General features: G+C 46.9%; 1 protein-coding gene across 3 annotated transcripts in view; it reads right to left on the bottom strand.

Moving 5' to 3' along the window:
• Nucleotides 1-21536, bottom strand: part of GABRG1 (gamma-aminobutyric acid type A receptor subunit gamma1) — a 130375-nt gene that overhangs the window by 49197 nt on the left and 59642 nt on the right. For all 3 annotated transcript variants that reach the window (XM_048509621.1, XM_048509622.1, XM_048509620.1), the window contains exon 3: nucleotides 16437-16504. In XM_048509621.1, coding sequence (XP_048365578.1) covers nucleotides 16437-16504 — 68 coding nt within the window. The remainder of the gene's footprint in view (nucleotides 1-16436; nucleotides 16505-21536) is intronic.

A 21536-nucleotide genomic window follows, 5' to 3' on the forward strand; every position in this document is an offset into this window, starting at 1 on the left:
CCCTTTGCTAGAGTGGGTGGGCCACATCCAGATACTGGGCCCCCTCCCTCCCCACTCTTGCTTGCCACCCCTCACTCACTCACCTCCCTCACTCCCCTTCCCTTGCATGCCACACCTCCCTCTCCCTCCCCTCTCTCTTCCTCCACTAGGGTGGGTGGGCTATGTCCAGATGCCGGTCCCCTCCCTTCCCTCCCGTGCATGCCACCCCTCCCTCCCCTTCCCTTGCATGCCACTCCTCCCCCTCCCTCCCTCCCTCCCTCCCCTCCCTCCCTTTGGTAGGGTGGGTGGGCCATGTCCAGATGGCATAGGTGCCACTTGCACTATCTAGACAGGCAGTGATACTGGTGGTAGGGTCATGCCATCTCAGCAGGCCTTTTATGCCCTTCCCCAGCCTGTGGATTGCAGCATTAGAACAATGTTGTTTTGATAGAAAGATGGTAGATACACTTAGGAAAGTCCACAGATGTTACCTAACCACAATAGGGATCTTGATAGTGGATGGGCCAGCCCTCACACCCTGTAGAGCAGCAGAATGTGTATCTATACACAAGGCCAAAGAAACTGTGACTTCCAGAAATTTTCACACTATGAAAGCCTTTGGGGACACTGTATTAGTAAAAATAAGGAGACATCCTATGCTAGAACAGATCCATGCTATACTTTTCAAGCCCTGATCTGGATAGCGTCTGCATTGTAGTAGCCTGGCCTTTTGGTCCCTTTGATTGTTCATTAGTCACTGAATCAAGACAGTGACTAATGAACACCACCCAGCCAAAGGATGTCTCCAAGCAGTAAGCAATCAAAGGGATCAAAAGGCCAGGCTACTACAATGCAGATGCCCTCACTAATCAATTATGCTATCTTCATGGTTACTCACATGCTAAATGGGTGGATCCCACCCAACCCATGTAAATCAAGCTTGCTAATTGCACTCTTTACACTTGCTAACAGGCAAATGGCTCTTTCTCTCACCCTGGATATTCCACAGGTATATATACTCCACTTGTTTTACTATCATCAGATCCTCTGAAGATGGCAGCCACAGATCCAGATGAAATGTCAGGAGAAAATGCTACTAGAACACAGCCATACAGCCCGGAAACCACACAGCACCCCTATGTGATTCCAGCTGTGAAAGCCTTCAACAATACCTTAATCTTGATTTGGTACCCCAGCTGGAGGCAGTGCAGCTGGCGGAGCCCAGACTGTACGTATGTCCACCATGAGGTTCCACTTAGGACCCGAACTGTTGCATTCTGGATCAGCTTCAATACTAACAAGAAATCTAATACTCTAATGGCATAGAACGTTCCATGTTGAACTGAACACAAGACACATGAAGGCAAGTTGAGAGAATTCTTTTCCTGCATTATCTGCTTCTTCTATCTAGGTTCTGGTCGCCACATCTCAAAAAGGATATCGAAGAAATAGAAAAAGTGCAGAGAAGGGCAACAAGGATGATTGAAGGATTGGAGCACCTTCCTTATGAGGAGAGGCTGCAGCGTCTGGGACTCTTTAGTTTGGAGAGGAGACGTCTGGGGGGGGGATATGATTGAAGTCTACAAAATTATGCATGGGGTAGAAAATGTTGACAGAGAGAATTTTTTCTCTCTTTCTCACAATACTAGAACCAGGGGGCATTCATTGAAAATGCTGGGGGGAAGAATTAGGACTAATAAAAGGAAACACTTCTTCACGCAACGTGTGATTGGTGTTTGGAATATGCTGCCACAGGAGGTGGTGATGGCCACTAACCTGGATAGCTTTAAAAAGGGCTTGGACAGATTTATGGAGGAGAAGTCAATCTATGGCTACCAATCTTGATCCTCCTTGATCTGAGATTGCAAATGCCTTAACAGACCAGGTGCTCAGGAGGAGCAGCAGCAGCAGAAGGCCATTGCTTTCACATCCTGCATGTGAGCTCCCAAAGGCACCTGGTGGGCCACTGCGAGTAGCAGAATGCTGGACTAGATGGACTCTGGTCTGATCCAGCAGGCTAGTTCTTATGTTCTTATGTTCTTAAAAGGGCTTACCACCAAAGGAAACTTCCCACAAGCCCCTGCCCCGCCCCTGCTTATCCTAAAGCTTACAGGTTGTTAACAGCGAACAAACAATTTTATGACAGGTTCAATTTAGGGTTAATTCTGTAAAGAGATGTCTCATTTAGGAAGTGATAAATAACTGGAATCTACAAGTACCTCATGTTGTGATTATCATATGCAGACCTCATTAGACGTAAATTACAATGACCTTCAGTTGTACCACTGCCACAGGATAAGGACATTCTACGTTTTTGTCAAATTTATTCATGTAGTACATATGAACCTCGCTTAACAAGATTTCTTTTGAACAAAATGTTTTCTCCAAAATCTGGTGTTATAAGTGATTAATGGACATTCCTCAATGGCGGAAGTTCATGAAGGGGCCGATGTGACCAGCAAAAGTCTATATGTTACTCTACTGGTTAACTTCATTGGCACCTGGATTTATTTGTCATGTAGTAGGCAAAGCATCCACTCAAGGAAACCAGAACTTGGATGTGTGGTATTATTTCGCTTGTACAAACACACACACACGAAGGTGCCTTATACAGAATCAGGTCTCGGTCCACCAAGGTCAATATTGTCTACACAGACTGGGAGTGGCTGTCGAGGGTCTCAGGCAAAGGTCTTTCACCTCACCTGGTCTTCTAAATGGGACCTTCTAAATGGGAGATGCACTTGGGACCTTCTGCATTCCTTCTACTTAAGTCCCACCCACAGCAATCCACTTGTGCTTCTGCCATTGCACAAGAGGAACTTTATTTTTGAAACTATGCAAGAGCCTTAGCCGAACTTGTATTCCAAGAGATCGGTATGCTCATAGAATGTGCAAATGGAAGCTCAGCCCATGAACCAATCTTAGGGGTTCCACTAAAGACAGCTGATTCTCATGCTACTGACCAACAGTCATTGATGCCAGCATGTAAAGTATGCTACATGAATTGACTATAACCAGAGGTGGGATCCAGCAGGTTCTCACAGGTTCCCAAGAGTAGGTTACTAAGTATTTGTGTGTGCCAAGAGGGGGTTACTAATTGGTGATTTTGCCACATGATTTTTGCCTTAGTTACACCCCTCCTCTCAGCAGTAGCGCACAGAACTTGAAGCAGTCTAGCAGGAGGTGCACCAGCGTGTGTGGCAGCCTGCGCCTGCGTGCATCCGTTTCCCGCCCAAGGACCGGCGCAGCGGCTGCGTCCTTGCCACAGCCCCGCCCCCGGAATGCCCGGCAACCCCCCCGGAATGCCCCGCCCAGCCCCATTGGTGCTACGCCACAGTTTGAATCCCACCACCATGGGAACCTGTTACTAAAATTTTTGGATCCCACCACTGACTATAACACACAGGCAACAAGTGAGGGAATTCAAAGCGGGAACAGGGAGAAGTATCCACGGCTTGTTTATGCCATCTGCAAGTATAAGTGTTACAATAGTAAATTTGGCCTGGGCCCTATGGTGTGTTTTTGTTTTCTGGAGATACAGGCTAATGCAGGGGTAGGGAATCTTTAACACTCAAAGAGCCATTTGGACCCGTTTTCCACCGGAAAAGAAAACACTTGGAGCCGCAAATCATTTTTGACATTTAAAATAAGGATAACACTATATATATTGGGGGTTTTTTTTACCTTTTACTCCGCTCATTCTGAGAAGTGCATGGATGCGCCTGCCCTGCTGCCTGTAGGGCGGGCAAGGATGAAGCCGGTGGCTCGGCCTCGCCGGCAGCCAGGAAAGCACCCACCCTGCTCCAACAGGGCGGGCAAGAGGGGAAGCCCGTGGCGCGGCCCATCCGACCGCAAGCAGTTGGTGCGCCCGCCCTGCTGCCTGCAGGGCGGGCAAGGATGGGGCCGGCGGCTTGGCTCGTGGAGCTGCAGTGCAAGGGCAGAAGAGCCGCATGCGGCTCTCGAGCTGCAGGTTCCCTACCCCTGGGCTAATGGTTATTTCTCCATGAATTCTTTCATGGACTGTCCAGTGAGGGAGCATCAACACTTGCACAAACAATATCAGTGTGGCAAGCACTTCTTCTAGTGCAACAGCAGTCTATGAATGAAACTACAATTAACACATTAGATTCATTGAATGTTCTGCACATGCGAAAGGTATCTCAGGTTGGTATTGGAAGTGTGGGGAGGAGAAAGGGACAATAGATCATTTGTGGTGAACATGCAAACCAGTGAAATTTGGGCAGAATATTCAAAATGAGACGTCAAGAATTGTTAAAGATACATTATCATTGAACCCAAAGTCTTATATTTGGGGTTTTCTGGTCAAAGAAAAAAAATATATGGAGAAATATTTAGGTATTTGATTACAGCAGCAAGGATAGTCTGGGTGAAAAAGTGTAAATTAATTGAGATACCTACTATACTTGCTTTTCCTATAATGTTAAGATATAAACTTTGATAAAAGTTATTTTTTTAAAAAAATTACAGACAATCTTCAGATACTGGCATAATGAGTTCAGTATTTCTAGTAATACAGAATCCCAAAACATAGATAGAAATTTGTCAAGAGGAAGATTTCATAAATATGCCCAATAATTATGCTTGAATTTGGTGATGCGTAAAAGGAGAATATAGAGAAAAGACAGGTGGATGAGAAGAGGAATAGGCAGAGAAGTAATCTTGCCCACAGTAGCAAGTGATAACTGAAATAGCTGATTGGGAGTTAGAGTTAAAGACTCCTGGGGGATCCATGTTTGAATTCTAAGTCTGTCAAGGAAACTCACTGGGTCAGTCAATCTCTCAGTCTAATCTACCTCACAGAGGTCCAGCTCTTTTCAAATCTAAATCTACTACCTCCATACAAGTTCCCTGCTGAGGATGAAATACACAGGAGAGGAAAGGAATTTGATGTTATCTGCTTTTGGACCCCCCATTAGGGGAGCTTTCAATCAAGAGGGTGATAAAAGTAAAGCAGAATGTCCTCCTTTAGAAATAAGTTTTTCAGATGCCACGAGACATACTTGAGGCCACGGGCACAAAATAAAAATCGAACATAAAAAGAACGTCTGCAGAAATCCAGGTATTTCATTATTTTCACCAGCTGCTACACTGCGTGTAACATCAAAGATTTTGAAAAGCATCCAAGGCAAAGCTGTAGAATTGGCAACAGACCCCTGCCGTGATCCAGGCACCTGGAGTACAAAAGAAAAAGGCAGCGGCTGCTGTAAAGAAACTGGAATGGAAGATATAAGAGGGGCCCACGAGATGCTTGGCAAATATCAATCAACCCTCATCTTGCACCTGTTTTTGACCAAGCTGCCCAAACCTGTTGAGGTGACAGCTCTCATCCCAGATCTAGTTACCTCTTCCACCATGGGAGAGTTTCTGCCCTATACATTAAACAACCATGAATCCCAAGGAAATGTAAACCAACAGGCAAATTTTACTCTAGTGTAAAACACACTGAAAATATAGATGCAACAGTATGTGATATACATTGTAACAGACTCACCAGTTACAATCGAAAAGGCATCATTCCTAGGTATGCTATATAAAGGAAGAAGTCTATCTGAGGCCCCTTCCGCACATGCAGAATAATGCACTTTCAATCCACTTTCAATGCACTTTGCAGCTGGATTTCACTGTGCGGAATAGCAACATCCACTTGCAAACAATTGTGAAAGTGGATTGAAAGTGCATTATTTTGCATGTGCGGAAGGGGCCTGAGTGAAAAAAGCAATAGCATATCTGCTAACAAACCTAGCTATAACCAGTTCATTCAAACTGTGGTATAATAGTGTCTGGCTTGAAAAACAGGGACAGGAGAATACACTCATGCCAGTCCTCAACAGCGTTTCACAGGATAGTGAGCCCACTTTGTCAACTCCTCCCGAACTTTACACACTGTTCTCACTGCCTCTGTAGTTGCTACACAATGTTCTTCTAGTCTCCCCTGGGTTAAATGCAGTGATGGAATTCAAATAATTTAACAACTGGTTTCAGGGGTGGGATTCAAATAATTTAACATTTGCATGCATGTTATTGACAGGTAAATAATTTTAGAGGTGCTTAAAATAACACTTAAGAAAATCTGCATTAAAACAACTATCTTCAGGAAAGAGAAGACACAGGACCTCCGCCCAGAGAGGAAAAAATGACTCTGGTTTGTTAGCTCAATGAGATGTACAAGTGGAGAAGATCATATCAGAGTGAACCTCACCTGCACAAAAAAGATTCAGTTAAATGTGTAAGGTGTAAAAATCACAAGCAGCTCTATGTATACAAAGGGGAAAGCATATTTGTTGTGATTTCAAATGGGAGTGGGGTCAGGGAGGATAAGAACAACAGTGATGTAACACTGACGCCCAAAGGAAAGTGCATTTTGTGATAAGATGGATTTGTAAAAAAATAAGATGTAAAAATGCATGCCAAATGCCCCTCTAAGAGATCACCCCCCCCCCAAACATAGCTAAAAATGCTCACCCATCAGGTGACTTTACCCATGCAATGCTACATAAATATTTTTCCATTTTCTGTTGTTTAAAAAAACCCCCAAACCAGGCACATTTTTAACACACATCATTATTACTTCCATCATCACCCCACATTGCACCATCATTCTTAGTTATCACTGTTAATCATCACCTTTGAGAAGTCGAGAGACAGAGAGAGAAGAACGTTACTTGACCTTTCATCCCCTGCATGTTGCCTGTCAGGAGTTGGGCATGTTTTGGTCAAGAACTGGGTTTGGGGGCTTGGAGAACAGGCTTTCAAAGGCCATGCTGGTTCTGGTTGTGTGTGTAGGAAAGAGGAGGAGGAGGAGGAGGAGGAGGAGGAGGAAGGCAAGACACTACTGCTTGTGGTGGGGAGAAGAGGGAAGAGAGCATAAGAACATCAGAACAAGCCAGCTGGATCAGACCAGAGTCCATCTAGTCCAGCACTCTGCTACTCGCAGTGGCCCATCAGGTGCCTTTGGGAGCTCACATGCAGGATGTGAAAGCAATGGCCTTCTGCTGCTGTTGCTCCTGAGCACCTGGTCTGCTAAGGCATTTGCAATCTCCGATCAAGGAGGATCAAGATTGGTAGCCATAGATCGACTTCTCCTCCATAAATCTACCCAAGCCCCTTTTAAAGCTATCCAGGTTAGTGGCCATCACCACCTCCTGTGGCAGCATATTCCAAACACCAACCACACGTTGTGTGAAGAAGTGTTTCCTTTTATTAGTCCTAATTCTTCCCCCCAGCCTTTTCAATGAATGCCCCCTGGTTCTAGTATTGTGAGAAAGAGAGAAATATTTCTCTCTGTCAACATTTTCTATCCCATGCATAATTTTATAGACTTCAATCATATCCCCCCTCAGCCGTCTCCTCTCCAAACTAAAGAGTCCCAAACGCTGCAGCCTCTCCTCATAAGGAAGGTGCTCTAGTCCCTCAATCATCCTCGTTGCCCTTCTCTGCACTTTTTCTATCTCTTCGATATCCTTTTTGAGATGCGGCGACCAGAACTGAAAACAGTACTCCAAGTGCGGTCGCACCACGGCTTTATATAAGGGCATGACAATCCTTGCAGTTTTATTATCAACTCCTTTCCTAATTATCCCCAGCATAGAGTTTGCCTTTTTCACAGCTTTTTCACAAGAGGTGTGCACACACATCACACACTAGACACTTAAAACATGCACAGCTACGATGGTGCTGTTTCTGCCTCACGCACGTGCAAGCTGGCCTGCAGCGGGCAGGGGAGGGGCAGGGCACTGTGGTGGATGGCCTAGGAGGCGGCCCAGGGGATTGGTGGCTTTTGAATTTTGTAGGCCAAAACTGATTAGATTGGGAAGTTATTACTGCACTAGCCCCTTTTCCCAAAGAACTGGAGAACTTTGGAGGAGCCCAATCACAGAATCCTATTAAGCACCCTCACACGGAAGATGAACGAGGTGCCCACGTTCTGGGTTGTGTTGCCCAGTGCCCACCTTTGAGCATTGCCATTGCCAACTGACAGGGAAGGAAACCAGACCTCCTGGAAGGGTGCGGCGGGTCAAAGGGCAGGAACCAAGATTGAAAACCCCCCCCGCCCCCAAATGTGCAGGTTACGGGCAGGACTCGGAATTTAGGGACTTTGCACACCACCACCACCTCTGACTCACCGGCAGCCCTGATGAGGAAGCCCTTGGGTGGGCACAGCACCCTGTGCAGCCAGGCATAGCACAGGAGCTGGAGGGGCGCGGCGGACCCTACAGCAAGAGGACACCACCCCACAGCTAGCCTTGCAGTCGCACACGGCCGACCGCGCCCACCAGCCCTGTGTCCCAGTGGCGGGCAGGGTTGGTGTGCCAGAATGCCTGGAAGACCGCCACCCCGCTTGCCTTGTTGCAGCCACCGACCTTGTCCCGCTCCCAATGGCGCAGCACCACAGCCAGAGAGCCCGGCGCCAGCTGCAATGCCCGACATGGTGGAGCTGCATGCAGGTCACCAGTGCTCACTTGAGCTCTTGGTGCTCAGTGGGGTGGGCGCTGCCAAAGGAACCCAGCTCTGGCAGCAGGAAAAGAGTGGCTCTGCTGCACTGGAGGGGCAGGGCCCGGCCCACAGCCACCTGCTGCTGCTCCAGCCTGCAAGCTCTGCCCCCCGAAAGTAGGTAGTCCTGCGCTGCTGGGTCTGCAGACTGCCCCGAATCCCCCCAGTGGCTTCACCTGCCCCTGTATGCCGGATCAGCAATTGCGCCAGATGGGGTCCTTTTCCTCCTCCTGCCCAAGTTTGAATCTCAGCCAAAGCAGCTTTTGGGGGTGGGGGGAGGAGATGCTGACTTCTTTCTCCACTCGAATGACTCTTTCTTGGGGAGGGAACTTGTCCCAGGCTGTGTGTGAGTGCACCTTTGTTGCGTCTCGAGTGGAATGGGAGAAGCTGGCAGCTGCCTGTTGCTTGCAAACTTTGAGGAAGTTTTGAGTATGCCACAGTTAAGATTCACTTCCTCCACCTATAGGAAGTTGGGGAGACCAGGACGAGGCCAGGCTGGGAGAGGAGCTGTGATCCAGGGACAGGAAGATCTACGAGGGCTGCAAGGCTCGGGCAGATTTTTGGTTTGGCTGATACAGACTTCCTAAGGCAGCCTATCTGGCATCAGTGGGTTGGGGGGGATTGTTTATTTCAATAGATCCCCTCTTCCTTAATAGAGGAAGTGGGGGGCAGGGGGAGGAGCTGGGCGGCAGAGGGGGTGGCAGCTGAGCAAAAGGTTAACATTTCAAAAGCAGAAGAGTGGAGCCGAGGGAGGCACGGCGGTCTTTAGGTGGGACTCTTGGTGGGATTCACCATTTAACAACTGGTTTGGTGAACTAAACAAAAATTAAGAATCGGTCAGAACCAGCTGAATTCCACCTTTGGTTAAATGTGATTCTGTAGCACTGTGTAGACTGGGGAAATATATTAAGTGGGGTTGAGCGTAGAACAATCTAAGGGCACTTGGGGCAGGAAGAGGAAGTATAAAAGAAAGTGTGCAAAGCAGATTTAAAGCTATGGGGTGTTGAGTCTAAAAGGTAATAAAGAAAATGGGTAAAAACCCTGTTGACAAAATTTTAATTAAGCCATGATTTTCTGGTAATGTTTGAAGTAACAAATCTTTTCACATTAACCATTCCACTTATGGCAAAAGTGTTATGCAAAATTATCAAAATATTTAAACAAACAAGACTCTTATCTGGAAATTATCATCTGTTGGGAATGTTTCAAAAATGTAAACTGTGCAATGAGTTGCTTGACATAAGTCCCTGAACACTACCACAACCACCTTGATAAATAATTATGCAGCCCAGGATATGAAAACATACTCAATTAATATTTACAAAACGCTCCCTGCATGTAGATAAGCAGGTGAAAAAGAGAGAGAGGCCGATTTTGCACGGTAAGCTTCCTGCAACCCCAAAGAGAATTTACTACGGAGCCTTTGTTTCAAGGCATGTTCATCGTTATTTGTAGTCATCCCCGCAGGGTCGTCGCTAAGGAATAGGCGAGACGCGGAGGAGGTTTCATCTGGTGGAGAGCGTCAGCAACAGGAAGCGCGGGATTTCGTGATCCTGACAACTCTCCCTGTGCTGGTCTCTGGCACCTTTTATTAGGGTTTCATTGTGGGCGTGTAAAGGAGGTGGGTAGGGAGATGAGCGGGAGACCGGGAGACCTGGAGATCATCATGTGATGCATGATCTCACCTGGCTGCTACGTGCGGAGAGGAGCGTAAGCTGTCTGGGCCTAATGCTCACCTGGGGGCAGATCATTGAAATCCCCGGTTCGGGAGACGCTCAGGTGATTGAGCCAGATAGTTCATGACCCGTGACTCATCTGAGGGTTGAGGAGTGGGGGTGCGGGTAGCGTAACCAGAAGGTCAGCAGGTCCGCTTGAATTGTGCCTTAACGTTCTACCACGGTGTGCTGCTGGGTCAGCGCAGTGCATTACTACATCTCCTCCTTTTTTACATTTTAGAAGGGGGACTCAAATGCTACAGGGGTGATTTAAAGGGACGCTTTTGTCTCCTCCTCCTCCGCCGTCTGGTCAAGCTGACCGAGCTGCTTGTGTAACATTAGAACTTGGTTCTTAACGGGGTAAGGGAAATTCAGGGGCTTCTTACACACGTTACAGGCAATATTAGACACACACTGAGCGAAACAAGATCCGATAACGAGGCATACAATTAAACCAATGCAGAGCTGCACAATAGCATCTCCAACTGATCCTCCAGTACATTGCCAGCTCCAGAGGGCTGGAAGCCACCAATGGGGGCAATACATCGTATTTCAGATTGGATACAACTTCTTGCAACTCACGCACTTTCATATGAATCAACTGGGAATTATCAGAGAGATTAAAGCAACACATATTATGTACATTCTCACAACCCTGGTGATGCAATAACAACAAACAATCAATGGCGGCTTGAAGCAGGTCCCATCGGTATCCTAGGGAGCACGCACGAGCTGTGTCCCGTTTAAGGCGGATGCTGTAATGGGCGAAGCCTTTCAAGGCATTGGCACACATAATCAGAAGGAGAAAAACTTTAATTGAAGCACAAGAGCATAGCTTAGAAGCAATGGAAAAATCCCTCTTATGAGGGGAAAACTTTAGGGGTCTCTTGAAAGGGGGCAAGACATACAGAACATACATAGGTATACAGAGCCAACATATATAAAGTAACGAAGGGAGGATTGCCCAACTCTGATTTGAGATCTTGCTCCTACTCTACCAGAAGGTACTGACGATTTTACTGCCACTGGGAGCTTTTGGAAGCTTAGGGCTTTTGCAGCACAGGCTCCAGAGGCTATGAGATCTAGTTTTGAACCTTTACAGCTAGGAGAGGGAGACCCATAGGGGCTTCTTCTTCTACGCGAAGGACTTTTGGCTTAAGGCCCATTGTGCGAGCATCTTCCCCTTTCCATGCCTCATTGTACCTGTAGATTGAAACTATGGGGCGATTCCTGGAAAGGAGGGCTCACAAAGCGGCTTGGTCCTTCTTCACAAAATCAGCATTTTCTTTCTGTTTGCAATTCAGTGACTGTGGACTCTTGCAGAGATTTTTGAAATCGCGTGCCATTCTAAGAGGGCACTGGCGGAGGCATGAGTGACTTTGGAAGTAGAAGGGGTTAGGCAGAGCAGGAAGTATAGGCGCGTAGGGGGGGGGGAGCAAAGCTGGCAAGACCAGCCCAATGGTCTCCCACGTGGGGATGGGATCACTATATACTGAAGCTGGGGCAGCGAAGATCTCATGGGGAGCTCCGGGGGGGAAGAGGTTTGAGTCGGAGTCTGCGGATCTTGGTTCCGGGCTGGGGAGATACCCGAGCGCTGGCCTCCCCAGCCTGAGGCATTAAGGGAGCGCCCGGTCTTAAGGCTTCCTTCCACTGAGGGGTCTCTTCGCCCTCTGGGGAGAGACCCCTCCTCCGGCTCAAGAGAGTTGTAGGCCCCCCCGCCGGGCAGCCTCTTAAGCAATTCCTCGGAGAAATGTCAACTGGCTTGCCGCGAATTGAGACACTGCGTCTCGGGGCTGTCCTCATGGCAGCCGAGAGGGTGCATGGCTTCAGAAGGCTGGCTTCTGATGGGGCCCTAAAGACCCGATATCCTGGCAAGCTTTGAGCATGTCCGGCCCAGCTCGGGGTTCCTTCCTAGGCCTGTGATCGCTTTGCGGCAAACTCCAAAGCGGAGGCGCTCTCGCTTGGCAAGGCCTTAAGGAGTTACGCCCTGGGCCTCCTCGTTGTCAACCTGCCTCTTGAGGCGGGCCTCCCTGGAGCCTGTTATTCACAAACTCTCAGCATAGGGCTCTTGAGGGCTTCTGCCAAGATTGCTAGAAAAACTTTGGGTTGGCTGTCCGGGTATTGGGGATCTCTTCAAAACGCCTTCTGTAGGCGCATTCAGAAGGCGACCGTAAGGGTGGCCACCACGGCAGGGCTTAACTTGTGCATTGGGGCTGTAGCGAAGCTTCAAGCAGCCATAAAGCTGCTTGCCGGGTGGTGTAAGGCGCCGCCAGAGGCTGCTCCTCTGCTTATGCACTGCTGGTGGTACTCGGCTTTCCCAAGATCACACATACTGTGCAATGGGTTTAAAAGCATCGCGAAAGGTGGTTTTCCAGGTCCTCCCGGAACCATTAGGTGGTTCCTGGCGACTGCTTCCAACATGCCTCTCACATAGGGGCTGGTGATTCCTACGTCGCATTGCTTTGGCGGAGCTCAGTGAGGATATTAATAAGCTTAAAGGGCGTATTTTCGACAACCCGCCGAACAATGCCATCCTCCCCTCGGTTATCTGTGAAATGGACGGGGCACAATGCGAGAATATCGGGCGTAAAATCGCCTTCCGCGTCCAGGGTTTCTTTTCTTTTGCAGATCGTGGCTAATACAGCTCCTAAGAGTTTTGAAACCAGCGCCATTACGTGGCGCTGACGGAGGAATGCAGTGGTCGGAGAAAATGAAGGCCGAGCAAGGGGAGGGGCGGCTGAGCCGCGGGAATGAATTTAGAAATGGGCGGAGGAGCAAGGGGCAGAAGGAGGACAGGCGTCCAAATTAGCGGATAGAAAATTCCGGGGTTGAAATTGAAGGTGAAAGATCGAAGGAGGGCGGCCTACGGCAAGGGAGCCATAGGTCTGCAGGCTGATGGCGACATAACATTGTCTCCACGTCAGTAGCAGTGACATCGGCGCGCGAGGCTCTGTGCCGAAGAGTCGCCCGATGTTTTCCCAGTCCTTAAGATTCAATGTCCCCTCTGGGTACCATGGACACTGAGCTTCAATCTCCTCAACCAATTTGCGCAGCTCCCTTCTCTTTACGGGGACCCTGCCGCATTTCGCTAACGCTTTCAGTTCGTCAACGTGCTTGTCATAAGCTCTGCTTTTGCAAGCTCCCATACGCACCGGTGTTCCGTCGGACGAGAGAGTGTCCTAGGGCAGCGTGTCTCTGGATGCGCCGATCCAGAGGACAGGCGATACCGGAAGCGGTGGTCCCTGGATGCCGATCCAGCGGGCTTCGGTATCGCGGCGCCTTTCCCAGGCGACGGTGAGCAGGGTGGAGGTTGAGGATTCCCGGGTTTCGGCAGCAGCTTGTAGTCATCCCCGCAGGGTCGTCGCTAAGGAATAGGCGAGACGCGGAGGAGGTTTCATCTGGTGGAGAGCGTCAGCAACAGGAAGCGCGGGATTTCGTGATCCTGACAACTCTCCCTGTGCTGGTCTCTGGCACCTTTTATTAGGGTTTCATTGTGGGCGTGTAAAGGAGGTGGGTAGGGAGATGAGCAGGAGACCGGGAGACCTGGAGATCATCATGTGATGCATGATCTCACCTGGCTGCTACGTGCGGAGAGGAGCGTAAGCGTCTGGGCCTAATCCTCACCTGGGGGCAGATCATTGTCCCTTTGTCTGGGACGCCCGGTGACTGAGCCAGATAGTTCATGACCCGTGACTCATACGGGGTTGAGGAGTGGGGGTGCGGTGCGACCAGAAGGCCGTAGGTCCGTTGGTGTGCCAACGTTCTACCACGGTGCTGCTGGGTCAGCAGTGCATTACTACAGTTATTACCCACTGCCCTGTTTGTAGCAGGGCAGGCATTGTCCACTAACTGGTTTTTGGCTTGTGTCCAGGGAACAGCAATCTCTGCAATCTTCAGTCGTTTTCACGGGTTCTCTAGTGCTCATGCATTCTTCAAGTCTTAAATGCAATTTAATTTTTAAATTCTCATATTGATAGATTGACATATTGATATAAAAAGGTGAACTATTACAGAAAAATCTTCAATGCAGCATCTGCACACTTTGTCCGATCGCTGATTGGCTTCTATGGTGGGAAGTAATCAGGGAGTGATGGCGGCAGGCAAACCACAAAAGGACTACCTGAACTGCCTTTTGCTAGGCTCCCCAGGTTCCCGATCGTCCCTCTCCCAATGTGGGGTCTCAAATCACTGATTGCTTGTGTGTAAAAAACTAGGAGGGCTGGAGACATCCCAGTCTGTTGATCAGTGAGAAGTAATAGGGGACAATGTACAGACAAATCAGGTGTTTGGAGGGATCGACCAGTGTTATTATTATCACGATATCAATATATTGATATACCAATATGAGAAATTAAAAACTGAAAAAGATCTAAAGATATACATGAGGGGGGAGATCACAGGCAATAAAAATAATCAAGCAGAACAAGAAGCAGAAAGGGGTCAACAACAGAGAGGGGGCAAGGGGAAAGGTGTGCAGAGCAGCGTAAGTGAGTGGAAGGGATGGGGCTAGCCAGGCTGGAAGGGTGGAAGGAAGAGGTCTGTGGCAAAGCTGTGCTCACTGGCAAATCTCGCTTGCCATGGAGAGAATGGAAAGTGAAAGTGGGACTTGAAGAAATACATCCATAAAAGAAATCTTGCTGTTATGGACATTCACTCCATCACATGGCAGACACCTTGTGCATAATCAGCCACTGACAGAACTCCTTGCTCAAATTAATTCTGTACTTTTACAACATGCTTAGATTTTACTGATTTTTTCAATTGCTAACTCCTTTGCAATGCAAATAGACCTTTCTGGGGAGATTTACATGCACACTGTCCACTAATTGGGTCTTCTGTGGTGGAAAAGCAGCTAACTCTGAATCAGATGAGATCAAGGGCATCCTTCCTCATTCATAGAATTCCCCGTTCCCATTCCTGCAGTGTCTGTGTAATCACAGGATCAAGAGCACTGAGAAATTATTAATTTAATTGACCAGGAAGTTTTCTTGCTTAAATGGAACTGCTGAGGAATGTGCAAAGGAAAATGGTCTCCACAGAAAGTCTGCCTTTGTGCTGCCAGCCCTCAGCTCCTCCCATGCTCTAAAGCAGTGATTCCCAACCAGGGTTCCGTGGTACCCTGGAGTGCCGTGAGCATATCCCAGGGGTACCGCAGCAATGCTACCGCCCCCCCTCACTTTTGCAGTGTCTCCCACCAGCAAGGATATCGAGCTGGCCCATGGGGCAGGGCCTGCCACAAAGTCAGCAGCCACTTCCCACCCACCCTCACCCCCCATGCTTTCCTTCACCCTGGGAGGGGAAGGTGGGGGTGGCAAGCAGGGGAACTGAGAGAGGAAGATGGGGGGAGGATGGCAGGGGTACTGTGAGATATGAAGAGTGAGGTCAAGGGTACCGTGATGTTGAAAAGGTTGGAAAACAGTGCTCTAAAGGAATTCAACAAGATCAGTTGTAATCCTGGGATAAATTCAGGCTCCACTCTTGAGGTTGGTAACACTACTACCAAGGGTACGAATTGGTCCACCTTGCCCTGTATATTCTATTGTGAATGGCAGCAGCTCTCAAAATTCTCAGTAGGACTCCTCTGCCAAAGAATCTTTTTAGTGGAAGTGTTGGGGACTTAGTCTGGAATCCTGTGCAAACATTTGCCCACCTTATAACCTATGGCTCTTCAGCCATGCTGTGTAGTTTTAGCAGAGTTACTGACCAGATAGGGGAGAACATACAGGTGACCAAAAGTTGGGTGAAACAGTGATGGAACCTTGCCTGGATATCCTGAAGTGAAAGGCAAGAACCCATTCCTTTACTAAGCCTTTGTTCCTAGGTATCTTGCCCCCACTCTATAGCATCAACAGCATAAAAATATTATTAGGCACCTTAACGTTACTTAATTGGCTTTAAAAGGTACTTCCTGGATTACATTCAGTTTGAGTGGTGTTTAGTTTTGATCTGCCAAGCAGTTCTCCCCAGATTGTAAAGAGGATAAAAAATTGAAAGCGCTAGTTTGAATAATGTAGGTTTCTTTCAAGATTTTCGTTCATCTTTTACTCCTCTATTTTGTTAGATCTTTCTTGATAACAGACTACTTTGTAATAGAATACTTGATGATTCAGCTACCTATTGTTTAAGTGTAAGATTAAGCTACGGCTTGATATTGCCAATGTCACACTTCAAATCAGCATACATAAATCCAAACAAATCTTACCTGGAGGTTGTACTGGAATCCTAACTTACCATATTAATTGGATCAACGGGACCAATGCTGTTAACATAGACATCGGTTTCAATTACGGTGGTTGTCACTAAACAAAACACAATAACCACAAACATTTTCAGTGTATAGTTCAGTGATTCCGACATTGTCTACTAATTTAAGTTTTGTGAACCAATAAAAGACAAATGGCACAATCAGTCCCCTCTTCTGTATATTCCTACGAGTTCAAGCTGCCTCGCCATGAAGTTGGCATGACCATTTTATGGGTCCCCTTTTACCTCCTAGTCGAGTGGGCTGATCCTCTGCCAAGTGCACTCAAATACATCTGGCTGTTTTCAATAATGGGTAGTCCCGTTTTACTTATAATCCAAGAATCCCTCACTCACTCCCATCCCTATACCCTTTTAAATCATAACAAAGGGAAGGGAAGGTAGGGGAAGGGTGGATTTGGGAGATCAGCTAGTTGGAAATCATTGCTGACTCAGTCATAGGCCTGGTGGAACAATCAAGCTCTGTCTAGATAGGATGATAGCCAGTGCCGGGGGGAAGTCATGGCATACATTGGTACTGATGTCATTGGGAAATGTAGTTGTGTGGTCGTAGAGAAAACAAAATTCGGTTACCAGGCAGAAGGTTAAAGATCATGGCCTCAAAGATAGCATTCTTAGAATTTAATGTATTGTCGAAGGCTTTCATGGCCGAAATCACTGGGGTGCTGTGCGGTTTCCGGGCTGTATGGCTGTGTTCTAGCAGCATTCTCTCCTGACGTTTCACCTGCATCTGTGGCTGGCATCCCTCTGAAGATGCCAGCCACAGATGCAGGCAAAATGTCAGGAGAGAATGCTGCTAGAACATGGCCATACAGCCCGGAAACCACACAGCACCCCAATTCTTAGAATTGCTTCAAGTTCCATGTGCAAGGCCAGGTAGACAGACACAAGTCAGGGGCCTCAATATGTGGATGAGAAACTGATGCCAGGAGGAAGCATTTAGATTTGCTAGGCACTGGGGAACTTTCTGGAACAAACTGATCCTGTACAAAAGAGAAAGGTTCAAATTGCTGGCAAATAAAATTAAAAAGCAGCTTTAAATTAATCCCAGGTGGAAATTGACAGAAGCTGGGGAAGCTCTAGTTCAGGACAAAACAGTCCAAGGGATGATTGTATGAACACTTAGGGTAATACTAATAGGAACCTAACAGAATGTGGGAATGAGGGTTGAGGGAGACAAAGGTTGCTGGAGGGGGAAATACATCATAGGTCAGTGATGGCGAACCTATGGCACAGGTGCCAGAGGTGGCACTCGGAGCCCTCTCTGATGAGCAATACTCTGAGGCTATTTCCACACAGGTGGAATACAGCGTTCCAGGGGCGCTAAAAACAGCGTCCCCAGGGAGGGGTTCGCACGGCCAGCCACTGTTTCCGAACCTCGCTCCCTAAGTGAGGTTTTTCGGAAACAGCGGTTTCCAACCACTGCTGCGCAAATGGCAGCGGCTGGAAGGCGCAATCTCCCCCCTTTCTCGAACGCCTTACCGTTCCTCCAACCTTCCGACCTGTTGCCCAGGCCAGGGGACACCCCCCCCCCGCCCTGCGACTCCAGAGCTGCCGCGCAGGGCAGGGGGGCGTGTTCCCTGGCCTGAGCAATGTGCTGGAAGATTGGAGGGACGGTAAGCATGCTCAGCAGCAATTCCTCTGGCGAGGTTGCGCCGGTCTTCCCACCCCTTCTGGGACCGTCCGTGTGAATGGTCCCGGGTGGCGATCGGTAAAGAAAGCTTAATGACGCGGCACCCTCGCAGCATGGCTATGCGGAAATGGCCTGAGAGTGCTTTGGCTTTTAAGAATTCCTTTACTTTTAAATCAAGCTTGCCCAACCGCCTAATGTGGCATTTCATTTGACCAACTTGTATTGGATATCAGGCTGTAAGATGGGTTGGTTCTGTAAACAGGGAAGCATGAAAAATAGATGATCCCCCTCCAGATATATAAAGATGATGGAATGAGGTAAATCTATGAGATATAGTCATCCCTGGGTATAAGCTCTATAGGTAAGACAGGGAGGGAGTCGTATATCAAAGAGGACCAATACTAGAACCAGGGGGCATATGTTCTTATGTTCATAGGACATAGAATGAAATAAATTAGAAAAGATTAGGGGAATGAACATAAGTGATAAAAGATGAAAATTCAGGACCCTCAGGACTACTTGGAAGCGAAAATATATTGTCACCCACTTAATCAAATTCTTGAGGCTGGTCTTGAGATGGAGAAGGAAACAAGGGAGGTGTCTAAATCAGGTAATGTTATGATTCTGGGAGACTTCAACTACCCTCACATTGACTGGGCAAACATGTGCTAAAGTCATTCTGTAGAAATGAGATTCTCAGACAGCATAAATGACTGTGCACTGGAACAGATGTTCACAGAGCCAACAAAAGGGGTTGTGATCTTGGACTTCATTCTGAGTGGGACTCAAGACCTGGTAAGAGATCGAGATGTGGTTGCACCAACTGGGAATAGTGACTACAATGCTAATTAAGCGCTCCCATCTAAGGACAGCTACTCCTAAAGTCCAAAACTGTAACATTTGATTTCAAAAGAAGAAGTTTTGCAAAAATGATGAGAACAGTTCAAATGAAACTAAAAGGGAAATACAAGAGAGTCAAATCCTTAGAGAATGCTTGGAAGCTATTTAAAACCACACTAATTGAAGAGGACATAGAATGCATTCTATAGGTTAGGAAAGGCACTGCCAAGTCTAAAAGGATGACTACATGATTAACCACACATCAAGGGAGCTATAAAAAGCAAAAAGGCTTCTTTTAAAAAGTAGAATGTCTGACACAATGAACTGAACAGAAGGTACTACAGGCTCTGGAAAAGTCAACAATTAGACATGTGAAAACTGAATTTGAGGACCAGGTTGCTAAAAGCATCAAGACAAACAATAAAAAAAATAATTTAAATATATCTGGAGCAGGAAACCAACCAGCAGTTGGACTATTGGATGACCAAGGAATAAAAGGATCGCTAAAGGAAGATGGGAAAATGGCAGAAAAGCCCAGTGAATTTTTTACATTTGTGTTCATTGTGGAATGTGCAGGCCATTTACCCGTGTTACAGTAAATATTTTTAAAGAAGGGAGCCTGAGGAACTGAGTCGCACTGAGGTGTCAAGAGATGAAATTATAGATCAACTGGGGATATTAAAAAACAGTAATTGTCGAAGGCTTTGACAGACATATTCAACTGGTTGTGGTGGGTTTTCCGGGCTGTGTGGTCGTGGTCTGCTAGATCTTGTTCCTAACGTTTCACCTGCAACTGCGACTGGCATCTTCAGAGGGGTATCACAGGAGAGAAAGGTGGGATATAAATTCAAACTCTTCTTATCTTTTTCCCCTCTCCCAAAATAGTATAACTTGAGGGCATATAATGAAACTGATGGACAGGAGATTCACGACAGACAAAAGGAAATACTTCTTAATACAGCAAGTGATTAAAATGTAACATTCACTGCCAGAATATGTAGTTAGATGACCACAGGGAGTGACAGCTTTACAAGGGGATTAGATTGATTCAGGGAGACTAGGTCTGTCAGTGGTTACTAGCCCTGATGATTAAAGGGAACCTCCATGTTCACAGGCAGTTAACCTCAGAATCCCAGTGCTGGGGGCAGCATCAAGGGAAGGTCTTAGCCTCTATGCCAGTAGTGGCGAACCTTTGGCACTCCAGATGTTATGGACTACATTCCCATCAGCCCCTTCCAGCATGGCCAATTGGCCATGCTGGAAGGGGCTGATGGGAATTGAAGTCCATAACATCCGGAGTGCCAAAGGTTCGCCACCACTGCTCTATGCACTGTTGTTGGCCATCCAGAGCAACAGGTTGGCCACCGTGTTAGCCAGAATACTGGACTAGATGGACTACTGGTCTTATCCAGGAGGGCTCTTTGATCTTATGGACGCCCTGTTAAGAATCACTGTCTAAATGGAACACAAGGAATTTGAGTACTGAGAGCCTGAAGCGTGCCTGTAAAACAAGCAGGGCCTCCCATTTGCAACAATAGCCAGGCATGTCTAGCATACCTAGAACAGCAGAAGAAGACCCACTTAGATTTGATGAGAAAAGAAAAAGAGGACCTCAAATGAGAGGGTTGAATCGCTCTCACCATTTTTTTTCATTAAGTAAGAACAAATGTTTGTAAAAAAGTGATATTTCGGTGGTGTCTCTAACCTTGCATGAGATATAATCTAATCTAGATATAATCAGTATATTTCAAATTGAAACACAGATTAATCACGGATCAAAAAATAGGGCAGAAGTCTTTAGAATTAGCAGGAATGGAGGATAGGCAAGAATTCCTGCTATAAACAAATGCTGGCTAAAGTCTAGAAATAACAAATGAGAAAACTAAGCAATCGTGCAGCCGACAATTTATCATAGTTAAATACAAATATAATTTTTTCTCCTCTTAATATATTCTCAGTGAAGATATTTAGGGGAAAGTCATTGGCCTCTTCAACCCTGCCTAATCACACAGAGACCAAAGCATGTCAGATATATTAACATCTCAAGCTGATGAACTCTTAAATCAATACACCATTTTTAGTATACAATCAGTAATTAACAGCAATTCCAAAGTTAAACATCTCAGTTGGTTTGAAGCAACACTAGAAAACACGTTGAAACATATTCTTCATCCCAATTTATTTACATTCTGGACATTTTAATCAGATCCACCCGCTCTCTTCACCAGGGAATCCGTTATTTATTGATAATTGTTCTGTCTCAGTCTCCACTCAGAGGCTCCCAAGGCAATGTACAGGCTTTATAAACACAATACACATACTAAAACTACAAGTATAACCCAGCAGAAATTAGGATGAGATATCAATTAAAAATCAATGGCAAGCAGCAATGCAAGAGCACTTCCCAGGTAAGAAACTTAATGGCCAACAATCAATGGAATTTCCAATAAGCTGTCAGCAAAGGCTCTTTTAAAATGGCAAGTTTTTTACCTGCTAGCTGTACTAGGGGTGTCAGAAGGCTAATCTCCCATGGGAAAGTGCACTACAGTGGAAGCAAGTGATGAAAGGAAATTCATCTCCCATCTCTCTCTTATTTT

Source organism: Sphaerodactylus townsendi, linkage group LG10 (genome assembly GCF_021028975.2).
Source record: "Sphaerodactylus townsendi isolate TG3544 linkage group LG10, MPM_Stown_v2.3, whole genome shotgun sequence".
Lineage (NCBI taxonomy): Eukaryota > Metazoa > Chordata > Lepidosauria > Squamata > Sphaerodactylidae > Sphaerodactylus > Sphaerodactylus townsendi.